We start from the raw sequence: 13440 nt of genomic DNA, 5'->3' as shown, positions 1-13440 counted from the left end.
ACTAATTTAAAAACCAATTTTTTTTTTAGTTTCTAAATTGGTCTCTATTTTAGTTTCTATTGTAACTAATTATTTTGGTCTCTAAAATTTGGTTTTTATTTCATGATTTTCTTGTAGTGAATAATTATAAATAATAAAAATTTCAAATAATTATTAAAAATTTATAAATAAAATATTTATCCACGGAGTAAAGTTGGTTGGTAAGTACGGTTTCCATTATCAAGAACACTCTTCGTAGGTAAATTACCGAAGTGAATAATATAGATTTATCTAAAGATTTTGGTCGTTGTAGTTTATATATGATGGTTTACTTTTTCACATACAAAAAGTTACATGTACTTCTATAATTAAATTAGTTATCTTTATTCAAAAGTGAAATCTTTTGCACTTTCTGTAGTCAGAATCTGGTAATATCATCAAAGATACCACGGACTAGATAATTTCGAAACAAGATTATTCTTTTACCTCCGAAACGTGATGTAAAACTCTAATCATAAAATCAAGGTGTATGAATTTAAAGGGTTGCATGTACCCATACAACTAGATGTAGGTGATGAAAGCCAAATCCAAAACATATTTAAAAATGATAACTAATTATAATTACGACATGTTACACCACACACACATGTTTATCTAATTAGTTCATTAGAATCAAAAGTTGTGGGAATAGTAATAACGGTAGAAGGATGAAGAGTAGAATTTAAAAGTAAGCATTGTGTCAACGTGAAGGAGTGGCGTTGGGGTTTGCCATGATTTGTGATGATCTCTTGGAAGATAGTGATAAAACAAAGGTCTTCAACTTCTCTTGAATCTTGATGATAACCAAAAATAAAAGTCGATATAGAACAATCATCCCCAACAAGATTGCAAGATCAACCCACTTTGAGTAACTCATGTCAACTTGCCATATATTTCTCAAAACCTCTTCACCAGTGGTGTAAGTGTGTGAGGCTCCTCCATGGTTGGTAGCAAATCTCAGTCCTTCATACTCGTTCTTGAACATTCCTTGGTTGGCAAAGGTATGAAAAGCAATGTAGTGCAAAGGGTATTTCCAAACTGGTTTGGGAATATCGTTTGGCAATTTAAAGAAGCCACTGAGTAAAAGCATGATTCCTTGAATTCCAGCACCAGTTATGATTCCCATTAGATAGTTGGGAACAATGCTTGCAACTATCATCATAAGGCTCTCCACTAACATCAGACTAGAAAATAAAACACAAATGAAATACACTATGTGCTCGCATCCATTCTGAAGACCCGGAAGGAAGTAAGCTATAACTCCAGGAATTAATGTAACCAATACCAAGAACGGGATAGATGATAACGTGTTCCCAATCACAAATGCACTCACACCATAATGTCCGTTTTCTCTTTCTCGCTGAAATACCTGCAACCAAGTAATAGTAAATAGTAAATGTTAAATTCTTTTTAGACTACTCATACAATTCTTAACCCCAACTAAGATTTTTTACCTTCATGACTTCCACGAAGGAAGGGAATCCACCAATGGTCATGAAAGTGAGGAATCCATTGATGAATGCAATAAGCGAACCTCGATCCTGAAATAATCAAAAGTAGCTGCACGATTAGAGGACGATAGAAAAATTCAAAGCCACTGTGATTTAGTTTTTGTATGTGAGTTATAGCACATTCTGTACCTTAATAGAGTCATAACTTGTGCCCAAATTATAGAAAACAGTTGCTAAACTTATAGCCAATACAACATATATGGCCATGCGTAACCAATAATAGCCGAGATCACGATACATGTTAATGGACGATCTTTGGGTAAGAGAAAAGCACTGATTAAGGAAGCCAGCATGCCTTCTCTTCACATCCAATGAACTTGTAACCTGAAACCAATTATTGTTCGTGTTAACTTAGGTATTTGCAATATGAGCATCTACTAGAGTAGAAGCATTGAGGTGGTTACCTTCTTAGACAGTAGGGCTACTTCACTTTGAACTTCTTGATTCCTTTCAGAGTTTTTGTATGAGCTCACAAGGATGTCAATTACTTCTTCTGTGGGTAAGTTTCTAGATCCAGATATACCCACTTCAATGTCCTAATGAAATCGAAACACCCATTTTAATTGGATTTTTGTTGACTACACTTGTTGTTTATCTTGCACTAAAGAAGAATTGAATCATGGAAACATGGTCATTTTAGTTACCTGATCGAAATCCTTGTTTATAGTTTTCAGTAAATGATCAGACGGATTCATGAGAGAAGGACTAGGAAAGCCATATGAAGCAAAGAACTACATTGAAATAAAAGCATGATGAGAAAGAAAGAAAGAGAACAGTAATTTGAGAATAATGGAGTATAAAAAACGGTAGTTTTTTTTATTACCTCAGTTGCAGCAGAAGCAGGTCCAAAGTAAACTGTTTTACCCGAAGACAAAAGACAAAGGTTATTGAAGAGTTGAAAAACTTCACTACTGGGTTGATGGATTGAAGCAATAACAGTCCTCTTAATGTGGTCATTTTGAGCAAGGGAAGCGATTCTTTTCATAACATAATAGGAAGCTGCACTATCAAGTCCACTAGTTGGTTCATCAAGAAAGAGAAGTTTAGGGCGTGTTAGGATCTCAATGCAGATGCTAACTCTCCTTTTCTGACCCCCACTGATCCCTTTACAACCCCATCCTCCAATTCTTGTGTTAATGGCATCTTGAAGACCCATTTCTCTTATTGTAAAGTCTGCTCTCTCTTTCTTCTCTTGTTTTGACATGGTGTCAGGTAACTGGAGTTGAGCAGAATAGTGCACTGCTTCTCCAACCGTTAAGGTTGTCAACAAGGTATCATCTTGTGTCACATATGCCTGTGTTCACAACATGGATTCAAAGAATGTTTAATTCATCATGTGTATCTTGAAATTAAGTAGTTATTAGTGATCTTGATGATGAAAGTAAGATTTTGTACATACTGAGGTTCCATAAGTCAATATTTGTTTGTGTCCATTGATCAGAATCTCCCCGGTTTGCCTCATCTTTGAACCTAATCTCCCTGAAATAAGAATTTATACCATCATTTAATTTGTTCAAACCTCTATAGTGACAAAGAAGAGTAGGAAAAGTGTTTTATATTCCTTTAATTCTCCCTCTGATCTCCCAATTAATATTGGTTTAATTTTGTAAACAGGAGAATTAAAACTATTTTTTTTATCATGTATGATTTTGAAATAATAAAAAATAATAATAATATATCTAGTCATTATATACTGATTGTAACTATAAATAATAATCTTAGTTATTACATAATACACACATTTTGTATGTAAATTTTTGTATATTAATTATTATTATTATCATCATTATTATTATCACTAATATTGTACTAATATTATTAATGTAGTCTATTTTGGAAAAAGGGATGGCCGAAGACCCTTGATTATTTTCCTCCACAGAACCATTTGTTGGAATATAGAAATTTCTAGTACTTGTATTTTAGTCCTTACTAGTCTATTTTCAAATCTAACGTTTGAAAAGTGCATAATACTTCACACACACACACACACACACACATATATATATATATATATATATATATATATATTATAAAGTATGGAATTCCACCAGTTAAAACTTAATAAATTTATTTCTTTTATGTATGTATTATTAAATATTTTTTCTTCAATAGTTAAAATTCTTTAATTTTCTCTTTAAAGTGAAAAAAACACGTTAAAGGAGGCAAAATAGTATATAATTATGATTTTACTCTTAAGTTTTAAGCGACTATCAATATTTTTACGTTAAGGTTTAAGAGAATCATAACATGGAGCTATGTTTTAAAAATAGAAAAAGTAGTAATTGGTGACTATCCAGACATTGAATTTGTTTTTAATTCAATAAACGTGGTGAGTAAAAAAAAGTTTTACTTTAGAGCATTTAACAAAAGAATTATTCTTGGTATAAATTTTAAAGTAGTTATATTAATATAAGTTAATAAACTTGTCATATAAAAAGGTTGTTATTGGTATATTACTTATGTATTTGGTAAAAGAATCTAGGACATATAGAAAACTTCCAAAAAACTTTAGACAAAGTATTTAGTAAAATATATAAGGGATGAAAAGTGATGGAGATTAATTAGAAGTTTACCTGCTAAAGTATCAAGCAGAGTAGATTTACCACAGCCAGAGGGACCCATTATTGCCAAGAGTTGCCCTGGTTTAGCATAACCAGTGAGACCCTCAAGAATTGATTTGCTTCCATTGTTTCTGTTGGAAGCAGTCACCCACACATCCTTCCATGTCAAGCAGACACCCTCACTTCCACCATTCATCTTTGTTGCTTCCACTTCTAGAGTGGAGGCTTCAATGTTCATCACACGTCTAGCAGCAGGTGAAACAGATTCATCACCAATGCTATCCATTTTAAAATGTCACAGCTGCAATGGAGGGTCTGTGAACTCATATATAGACATAATAAAGATGCATGGATTTACTGTGTGCTAATTTAACACATGTTTCATATTTAAATACGAGTTTCACATTTAAACACTGCTTCATATTGATATTTTTCCTCCAAGATTTTGGAGATTAGGTCAAATAATAAATGAGGGGGAAGAGAGGCTATTTTTGAACCACAAAATATACTTCTACGGTGGAGCCCTTTGATATGATGTCGCACCGAACATATGATGTATCTTGTTGATTTTTCATGATTGATAGACACCTGGACACAAATGTGAACCAAAAAGTCTAGTACATGGTTTTTTTTGTGGCCTTCGAGCGTTTATAATATATATATATATATATATATAGCTTACTTAAATGAGTCTTTTTTTTGTTGGTTGAATTAATATTTCACTTTATATTAAGGAACTTCTATTATTTTTAACAATAAACACTCATTTCTTTTATATCTTTTATTTATTTATTTTATCGACGAAGAATATAATAAATATAGGATATACACGTAATAAGAGGGTCTGACCTCTATAGAAATAATTTTTTTAAACTTCCTGCCACACACAAAAAGCTAAAACTAACCCTCTACAACATTTACATCAGCTGCATAACTAGATGAATGTTGCATAATTGACTGCAAAAAAAGCACTAGCAAAAACAGAACATAATGAACCTGCAGCTTTAAAAATCTGCATAGGCTCTGGTCAGACTAGCCCTACACCTGCATCAACCTTGACCCCCTTTTCTTGGCTTACATAACCATTATCGTATACCATTGCTTATGAACCACCTAGTACCTCAATACTATGCATCAATTGTACTACAATTATGCAACATCATTATGAAGCTCTGAAGTTTCCACATCATGTGTCGGCATTTTCTGAATCAAAAGCCCTTGCTGCCATGCTTACTCCCTGGCTTGTTCCGCAAGCAATTCCAGAAGCTTAGTTGGTAAAGGGTTTGGTTTCCTTTATGTTCCACAAGTGTCTTTCCATGCACTCACAATCTTGCATAAAACCAAGGAATAGACTGCTCCCTACTGTTTTGAAACACTTTGGATGTGGCATGGTAACATGCCTCAGAACCAGCAAAACCCTCACCATTTACAGCAGATAAAACTGCTAAAAACCAGAAAAAATCTCCATAAAACCTAGTGATCCTGCAATATCATCACAACTGCCCTGATTTAATCAAACTTGGATTCCAGAGTATGGCAAAGCCAAAACCAGATTTGGGTTCCATGGACCAAACCAAAACCAACAGATTGGGTTCTAGATCTGATAGGTCTGAATCACAGGATAAAAACCCCCCACCCGCATCCTTTCCAAACTACTACGAGGATCCTGAAAATGAAACCTTCTTGATCACAAGCTATAATGCATAACTCCAGTTTCGGCAGAGTTATGTTCTGATCATCTTCCTTTGTACGATTCTTCACAGATTTCTGTTCTGCATGGTTAGTCTGATCAAATACAATATGAACAGATTCTTCTACAGTCATAAGTCTCTTATTATCCACACTATATGCATGAATAACCAAGAAAGATTCCCTCGTCTGCTTTTTCATCAAACTTGTCAAGGTTTTCTTTTCCATTGTTCAAAATGTAACACTTGCCGCCAAACACTTTCAAGTGACCAATGTTGGGTTTTCTTCCATTAAACAATTCATAAGTAGTTTTCTTCAAAATAGGTCTAATTAGAACCATATTCATCACATAGCAAGTTGTGCTAATTAGACATCTTTTCTGGCTTGTCACCCAAAACCACGTTCAAATCTTTTTGAACTAGGAAATCCTCAATTTGCATTTTTCAGCAACAACGGAAATCTGTACCATCGAATTTTTCAATTCGAAACCTCTCATCTTTTGCCATCTCAAACGACTAGTCGAGATACTCGGTATAACTAATTTTAGATCTTGGCAATCTTTTTTTTTTGTTTAAATCAAGAACACAAATATTGCACCACCCAAAATCACTCACCAACAGACCTAGTCACATTCCCCACTGCACTGGCGCTCAGCCGCACTGGACCGCAGCTGCCAGGACACGCGACGCGCACCGCCGCTATTCGTGCTTCGCACCGCACTGGCGCGCTCCGCACCACCACCGTTGCTGGTCACCACCGTCGCATTGCACTCTGTGCCGTCTCAGACCAGTACACCTACCGAACGCACACATAACCCTAGCTTCGGGACGCTGTTGTCGTCCCTACGAGACCCTAGCTTTTGGATGTTGTTGCCGCCCCTGCAAAACCCTAGATTTGGGACGCCGCTGCCGCTCCTGCGAAACCCTAGCTTTGGGACGTCGCTGGAGCCGCAATTTTCACGTCTCGTTGATTAAACGAACCAAGCTCTGATGTCACTTGATGGAAAAAAAACGCACGCGGAAGCAACACACATAATCACGAATCAATTGCAGAAAATAAACAACACAAGATTTAACGTTTGGTTCGGTGGCCAACTATTACATTTTCATTTATGTCATGTTGCACACCACCATGGTGTTTAGTTAGCCCAACCCAATTGGTCCTGACTTCATGGATTTCGTTTTCCATAATTATTCAAAGAAGCAACTTGAACTTTCATGTGATTTGATCCACTTGTAGTGGTAGACACTTCATTCATATTAATATTAGATCATCTACTACGACTAAAATACAAGATTAGCATAAATAGTAGTTAAGGCCAAAATAAACTCAATTAGATGAATCTTAATTAAAATTGTGGATTTATTCATTATTGTAGTCCGAAAATCTATTAGTAAAGCTTTAAAGTGTGAACATACCCGTCTATCACTCTTTTCGTTTCCATGCCCTTATTTCTCTACCATGATATTGGGAATCAAGCAGAGTTTAGATGTTTCACATGTTGTATTTTTTTTATTTAAATAATGTGTGGACAAGGTGATTGTATTTATTCCATTTTATAACCATGTAAGTGTGTAGTTGGATTTAATTTTGTTTGTGTGGCTGTTATTATTAGCCAAATTTAAGTAGGTTTACATGTTAGAAAGGTTGATCTGACACGTTCCCACCTTCTGGCACTCGTTATTGGCATTAAATAACATGTCCTCTTCCACACCCATTGCATAGATTTGGCCACTGATCAACATATTATGATTTAACAAGGCACTATCACCCAATGGTATCCTAATCTTGAGTCTCGCATATTCAATATTTTCCCAGGCAAGCGTTGCTTCATCAACACCTATAAGTGTCGCAATGTGATCGACAACCTTGTTGAAGCAAACTTTATTCCATACAGATAGAGGCACCCGAGTGCATCTTACCCATACTTGATGATGTTTTGCCATCTCCTGCTCTGACCATGGCACAATAGATTAAAAGAAAATTCTCAAACCATCCTCTATTAAGTTCAACCACTTCCTCCACACAATGATCACATATTATCTCCTTTTGATTATACTCTTTCCCCCTTTGAAGAACTCTTTCCATGCGTCTCACATAGTTACTTTCCAACCACGGTAGAACTTCCTTCTTAGCTTGTATAGTTGATATTTTTTAAGATATTAAGAGGTGAACTTTAAGCCTAACTCAACTTTACAAAACCAGTTTATAAGGTGAGGTTTGCACCTCACTTATATACAATAAAAAAAATTATCTTTACTCGATGTAGGGTCTACCGCGCCTGCCTCACGTCGAGATCCTCCAACTCGTGTGTGAGATTATATATTTACGAGTGATCTGATAGGGTCTGATAAGTCCAACAAACTCTTGCTAGGATAGACACTAAATGAATCTGATACCAAATTAGGTAGTGAACTTTAAGTCTAACTCAACCTTATAAAATGAACTTATAAGATGAGGTTTGTATTCACTTATGTACTATAAAAAAATCTTTGTCTCTAATCGATGGTCGATGTTGGATCTCCAATACAAGAGTTCAACGTGGAAGAAGATAATGTCACCCTCTTTGATGCTTCAGCATATGTGTGTTTCTTCCTTTCTTCTTTTTTTTCCTTCGAGACGAAATGCATATTTTGTTTTGAATTTGCCGATATCAAACTTTCCTTAGTTTTTTGTTGTTTATAACTGTGGGTAACCCAATTCTGAGATCTTTGGCAATTTTGATTTTCGTACCTTCTATACCTTGGAATATTGACATGCAACTTCAGATTCTCAATTCTAATGTTGTCAAGCTACTTCTCTATTCTTGTAGCATTTCAAATGTCGTAAATCCTTACAAACCCGAACCTCTTACTCCATTTGTTAAGTTTTCAGCTATGCACACACAGACACTAACACGAATACTGGTATCAAATGGACACAAACACTTTGTCAAAAATGTAGGATACAGGAACACGAATCTATATATTATATAATTATAAATTATATAAATTGATAATAAAGATTTATGTGCACAAGTATGTTAAAGTTATTTTTGTGTGATAAAAAGATGCTTCTAAAGGATTTATTTCTTATTTTCATAATTATAATAAAAAATTATACAATAAGTTTGAGTTTTTGGAAAATTAATGTATTTGTTCTTTTTAAAATTATGTTGGAATCGTGTTAGAATGGTCAGAAATCCAAAAAATATTTTTGAATTAGACATTTCACCAATACATATCATACGAGTGTTATACGTATGTGTCAATATCTAATCATTTACCTGTCCCCACCTTAGAAAGATTTTTTTGCATATGAAACTCACCATAAATTAGAGAAGGTACTACAGGTCCTACCACCATATGATGCCATACATGATCCGGTTTTAAACCGTGAAGATCGACAATTAATGGACACGAGTACCATATATGTGTCATTATTGTGATATGTGTGGCTTGAGTTCAACCACGCAGAGAAAGCAGAAGCAGTTGCACAACAAACGTTGCTTTGTTTGTTTCCCAAACATTCAGTTGTCAACGAAAACTAGTTTCTATTGACTATTATATATCACAGATTTCATTTAAACGAAGACTCAATAAAAGCTGCTCTACTCTCTCTCGACCTCAAAAAATATGTGAAGAAAATACATTTTAAGAGTTTACATTTTTTAATTTTAAATTCACTAATACGTATTGATTTTAAATTTATATGTATATAGTTTTATTTTATAAAAAATATTAGAGTATTCCAAACATTCTCCTTTAATATAATTTTTATTAATAAATTAAAAAAACATTCTTGCAATTCAACCGACTCTAAAGTTTTCATTAAGTAAATCTTACATTTTTTATTTATTTATTTTTTATCAGCAATGAATGAATGAATAAAAGGGGGCACTTAAGGGGTGTCCCAATCCTTATACAAAACTCAATTGCACAATTACAACCAAAGGAATAAAAACATAGAGAAGGTTTCTATTGCTCAACCAAAGCCATGAGCTTTGTTCCTAACAAAAAACATAACAAACATACACGAAGAGATAACATCCTGCTCTTAATCTACATGATTTTCCAGTGGAGCTTTTCTCCAATTCAATCTTCATAGGAGATGCACCTCCCTATGAAGCATCATAGCATCCCAGCTGTAATATAACCCTGCCTCACAATTTCCTCACGTCAACCAGCACTCCACCATTATCAAATCAAGGCTCCTCAACAACTTTAGAACCCTTAAAGAGACCTCTTCATACCCCAACAACCCCAATCAGCAAAACCAGAACCAACTTCTCTTCTTTCAAGTCCTACGCTGCTAGCCTTTTACTCTTTGTGGTCAAACCAATTTCAACATGCAGCCTGAACTGACTTTTAAGGTGACCCAACCATTTCAACCCACAACCTGCTCCTGTTCCTCAAATGAATCAGTTCCCAAAAACTTGAGTTCATCTAGCATGTAGCATATCACACAGCCCTTCCATCCCCACTATATGAGCATTCTTCCTCGCAGTGTAGCAAGTTCTCTTGACTGACAGACAAAATTATCCCACAGAGGTAATATAGGCCCGTACTACAAAGGCAGTAAACTACGTGGTTAAAAGACCGAAACCCCTTCTCCAGTCCATCAGCACACCTCAGATACTACAGCCACCGTACTCCAGCAGCTCCTTACTACCTTGTACCTTAGGGGGCTTAGCTCTAATTCTACCTGCTCTCTACTCTTGCGAATCCACCATCAGCACCTCCATACCACCGTCCTTCCTACACCCTTTATAATAAATTGCTCTAGGACCAAGTCCTTTGGTACTGCAGTTGATGGGAGGTCGTCCCAATGGACGGTTGGCCTAGAACCCCAAACCAGTAAAAACCAGTTGAATAGGGCTCCCTTAGGCCGTGCCAAAACATGTCTACCACGCAACCATATTGATTTCACCATACCACTTTACACTTTAGGCAATTTGATTCTTGCAGTTGACCATATCTTCTTAGGGTACTGCTTACACCTCCTTAACTCCTTCCACATAACAGACCTTCAGGTGCTCCAGAGCCAGAGCCTTTGCCTTCAACCACTTACACCAACAACTGAGGAACTCCTTGCTCAGGTCCGCCCACTGTAGCTAGTTGCATTGCAACCTTCCATAGGTTAATTAAGTGCACCATCCCGCAAGAATGGCTGTGACAACAGCTTCCAACCAATGAGCTTGGCAGGGGCAGTTCACCACTGATCTGTCTGAGGTGGCCAGTTCAGTCGGTACCTGCAGAACAAAACAAGACCAATGGAAACTAAACCTTTAATCAGCAGCCTCTAAACCCTGCAACCATCACACTACCAATGCCTTATTCCCACTCTAGCAGCATCTCCACCTTTCCTCCACTGAGCATATCACCAAGATCTGGTTATTTGCAGCTTTTTATGCAGCACATTGGATTTAAGATCCAATCCACTAAGGAATAGTTAAAGGAAATTGACCTATGTTTCAGCCATTGCCAAGATTTAATTTGTGCTTGCTGGAAAATTTCTTCTGCATCTACAACGCCTTGTTTGAACACTACCAAGTTCCTCTGATCCCAAATACACCTGACTACCACTACCCACACCCCTTTCCAAACCAGGTTTTGACTATGACTAACCTGAAACAGGTTGAAACTCTCGAAGTGCGTCATTAAATCATTGTGTTGAACGAACAACATACCAATCCAATTGAAGCACATAGACCACACTTGATTAGCATATTTACAATCCAGAAATAGGTGCTGACACGATTCATCTTTCGTCTGGCAAAGAGCACATAAGGTTGTTTCCATCAACACCCCTCTCCTTCTCAAACATATTCTGGTAGGAAGTCTATCCAACATAATTCTCCACGCTACAGTCACCGCACTTGGGAACGCCTTAGCTTCCCACAGCGACTTAAAGACATTAAGTTGAGGCCCTCTTCCTTGTTTAGATAGACACACGTAAGCATTATTGACTGAGAAGCGCCCTTTCTCCTCGTTCCCCCATACCTGGACGTCCTTCTCTTCTTTGAGAATGGTTGTCGTAGTTATGAGCACTTCCAATTCTTGTACTAGGGCGGATTCCCACTCAAATCTTTCCCGTCTCCACCTTAACTGCCAACACCACCCCGACTCTTCCCACACCCCTACCTCTCCCACCTTGTGCCCCTGATTTAAAGACAACGAGAATAATCTGGGGAACAAAGTTTTGAGATTACCGTTACCAATCCACACATCCTCCCAGAACCTAATTTTATCTCCACATCCTAACTTCCATCCAATTTCTTTATGAAACCACCCTTCACCTTCACCCTCCCTACATACTTTGTTTAAGTCTCTCCACCACCATGATTGAAGTTTGACCGGAGTCTGCACTTCCGAGCCATACTTCGAATCTAGTAATTCCTTCCATCTCCCTTTCTCTTCCGAAATGTATCTCCACCTCCATTTAGCCAGAAGAGCTGCATTAAACTTTCGAATCTCTCTCACACCCAGACCACCCTCCTCTCTATTTTTGCACACAACTTCCCACCTTACCCAAGAGATAGACGTCTTCTCCTTCCCCCAACCCCAAAGAAACCTCCTTTGGATTCTGGTGATACTCTTGCAGATCGACGCCGGTGCTTTATACATAGATAAGTAGTAGAGCGGGACAGAGGAGAGAACCGATTTGATTAAGCACACCCTCCCTGCCATGGATAGGAATCTGCCCTTCCACACATTGAGTCGGTCTTTTAACTTGTTTAGCATAGGCTCCCAAAACTTTCTTGTCCTGGGATTCCCTCCTACTTCAAGGCCCAAATACTTGAAAGGTATCCCCATTTGAGCACAGTTGAGGGTCTTAGCATAGCAATCTAAGATGTTTCTTTGGACATTGATGCCTGCTAGTTTTGACTTGTGAAAATTTATCTTCAGACCTGAAGCTAACTCAAAACCCCTGAGTATTGCCTTCAACGTCACCACATTAGAGTAGGAATCCTCACAGAAGAACATGGTGTCATCTGCGAACTGCAAGATACTCACCTCAACCTTCTTCCTCCCAATCTTAAGGCCTGATAGAAGATTCGCCTTAGTAGCTTGTCTCACAAGACCTGCCAAGCCTTCTACTACCAATATGAACAATATAACTATACCTTCCTATATCTTATAAACAAATTCGGACCAAACCATTCCATTTTCAATGTGTTTGGTTAGAAGTTGTGAATAAGTATTCAAAACTTACAAATTATTTTGCAATTAGATTTGTTAATCAATAAATTTATATATAACTTTTTGTGTGTGTATAAATATAAACAACTTAAACAATAACTTAAATTATAAGCTGATAAAAAAAAACTTAAATTATAAAAAAAAAGAAGCTAATGGATAACATGAGGATAATGTTTAGACAAGGAGGTTGAAGCATACAAGGAAAAAAAATAAGAACAAATTTGAAAGAATTATCCAATAAACAATAAATGTGATTAGGGTGAGTTAAAATTTAAGCCATACATTAAGAATATCTAGTCTGATCTGAAGTGTATGGTTGGAAAAGATCATTTATATCAGATCTGCATAGATTCATGAATACACTGTCGGAACAGTGGAAGAAAAAGGTATTGAAAAAACCATTTAGAAAAATTGATATATCAAAATAAATTTTTAAGTATGGAAGTTGATCACTTTCCTTCAAAGACATTATAGCAGCAT

At 36.4% G+C, this 13440-nt stretch overlaps 1 protein-coding gene across 1 annotated transcript; it reads right to left on the bottom strand.

Moving 5' to 3' along the window:
* Positions 1 to 574: 574 nt before the first annotated feature.
* LOC137811868 (ABC transporter G family member 1-like) lies at positions 575 to 4529 on the bottom strand. The gene is made up of 8 exons (XM_068613725.1): positions 4103 to 4529; positions 2929 to 3008; positions 2353 to 2823; positions 2174 to 2260; positions 1934 to 2065; positions 1659 to 1853; positions 1473 to 1559; positions 575 to 1387 (listed from the first exon to the last, which is right to left on the bottom strand). Exons 1-8 carry the CDS (start codon positions 4374 to 4376, stop codon positions 719 to 721), a joined length of 1995 nt encoding a protein of 664 aa, XP_068469826.1. The 5' UTR covers positions 4377 to 4529; the 3' UTR covers positions 575 to 718.
* Between the last annotated feature and the right edge of the window lie 8911 nt (positions 4530 to 13440).

The sequence above is a fragment of the Phaseolus vulgaris genome, chromosome 2, assembly GCF_000499845.2.
Source record: "Phaseolus vulgaris cultivar G19833 chromosome 2, P. vulgaris v2.0, whole genome shotgun sequence".
NCBI classification, from domain to species: domain Eukaryota; kingdom Viridiplantae; phylum Streptophyta; class Magnoliopsida; order Fabales; family Fabaceae; genus Phaseolus; species Phaseolus vulgaris.
The sequence above is the reverse complement of the archived record's forward strand: the minus strand, read 5'-3'. Positions and strand labels throughout refer to the sequence as shown.

What these genes read in the sequence shown, in the direction of transcription:
- LOC137811868 (XM_068613725.1), bottom strand. Translation starts at nt 4,376, where the DNA reads ATGGATAGCATTGGTGATGAATCTGTTTCACCTGCTGCTAGACGTGTG. An exon ending in TAGCCCTACTGTCTAAGAAG is followed by an intron (nt 1,854 to 1,933) that starts GTAACCACCTCA and finishes AATTGGTTTCAG; the next exon opens with GTTACAAGTTCATTGGATGT. An exon ending in CCTTCGTGGAAGTCATGAAG is followed by an intron (nt 1,388 to 1,472) that starts GTAAAAAATCTT and finishes ACTTGGTTGCAG; the next exon opens with GTATTTCAGCGAGAAAGAGA.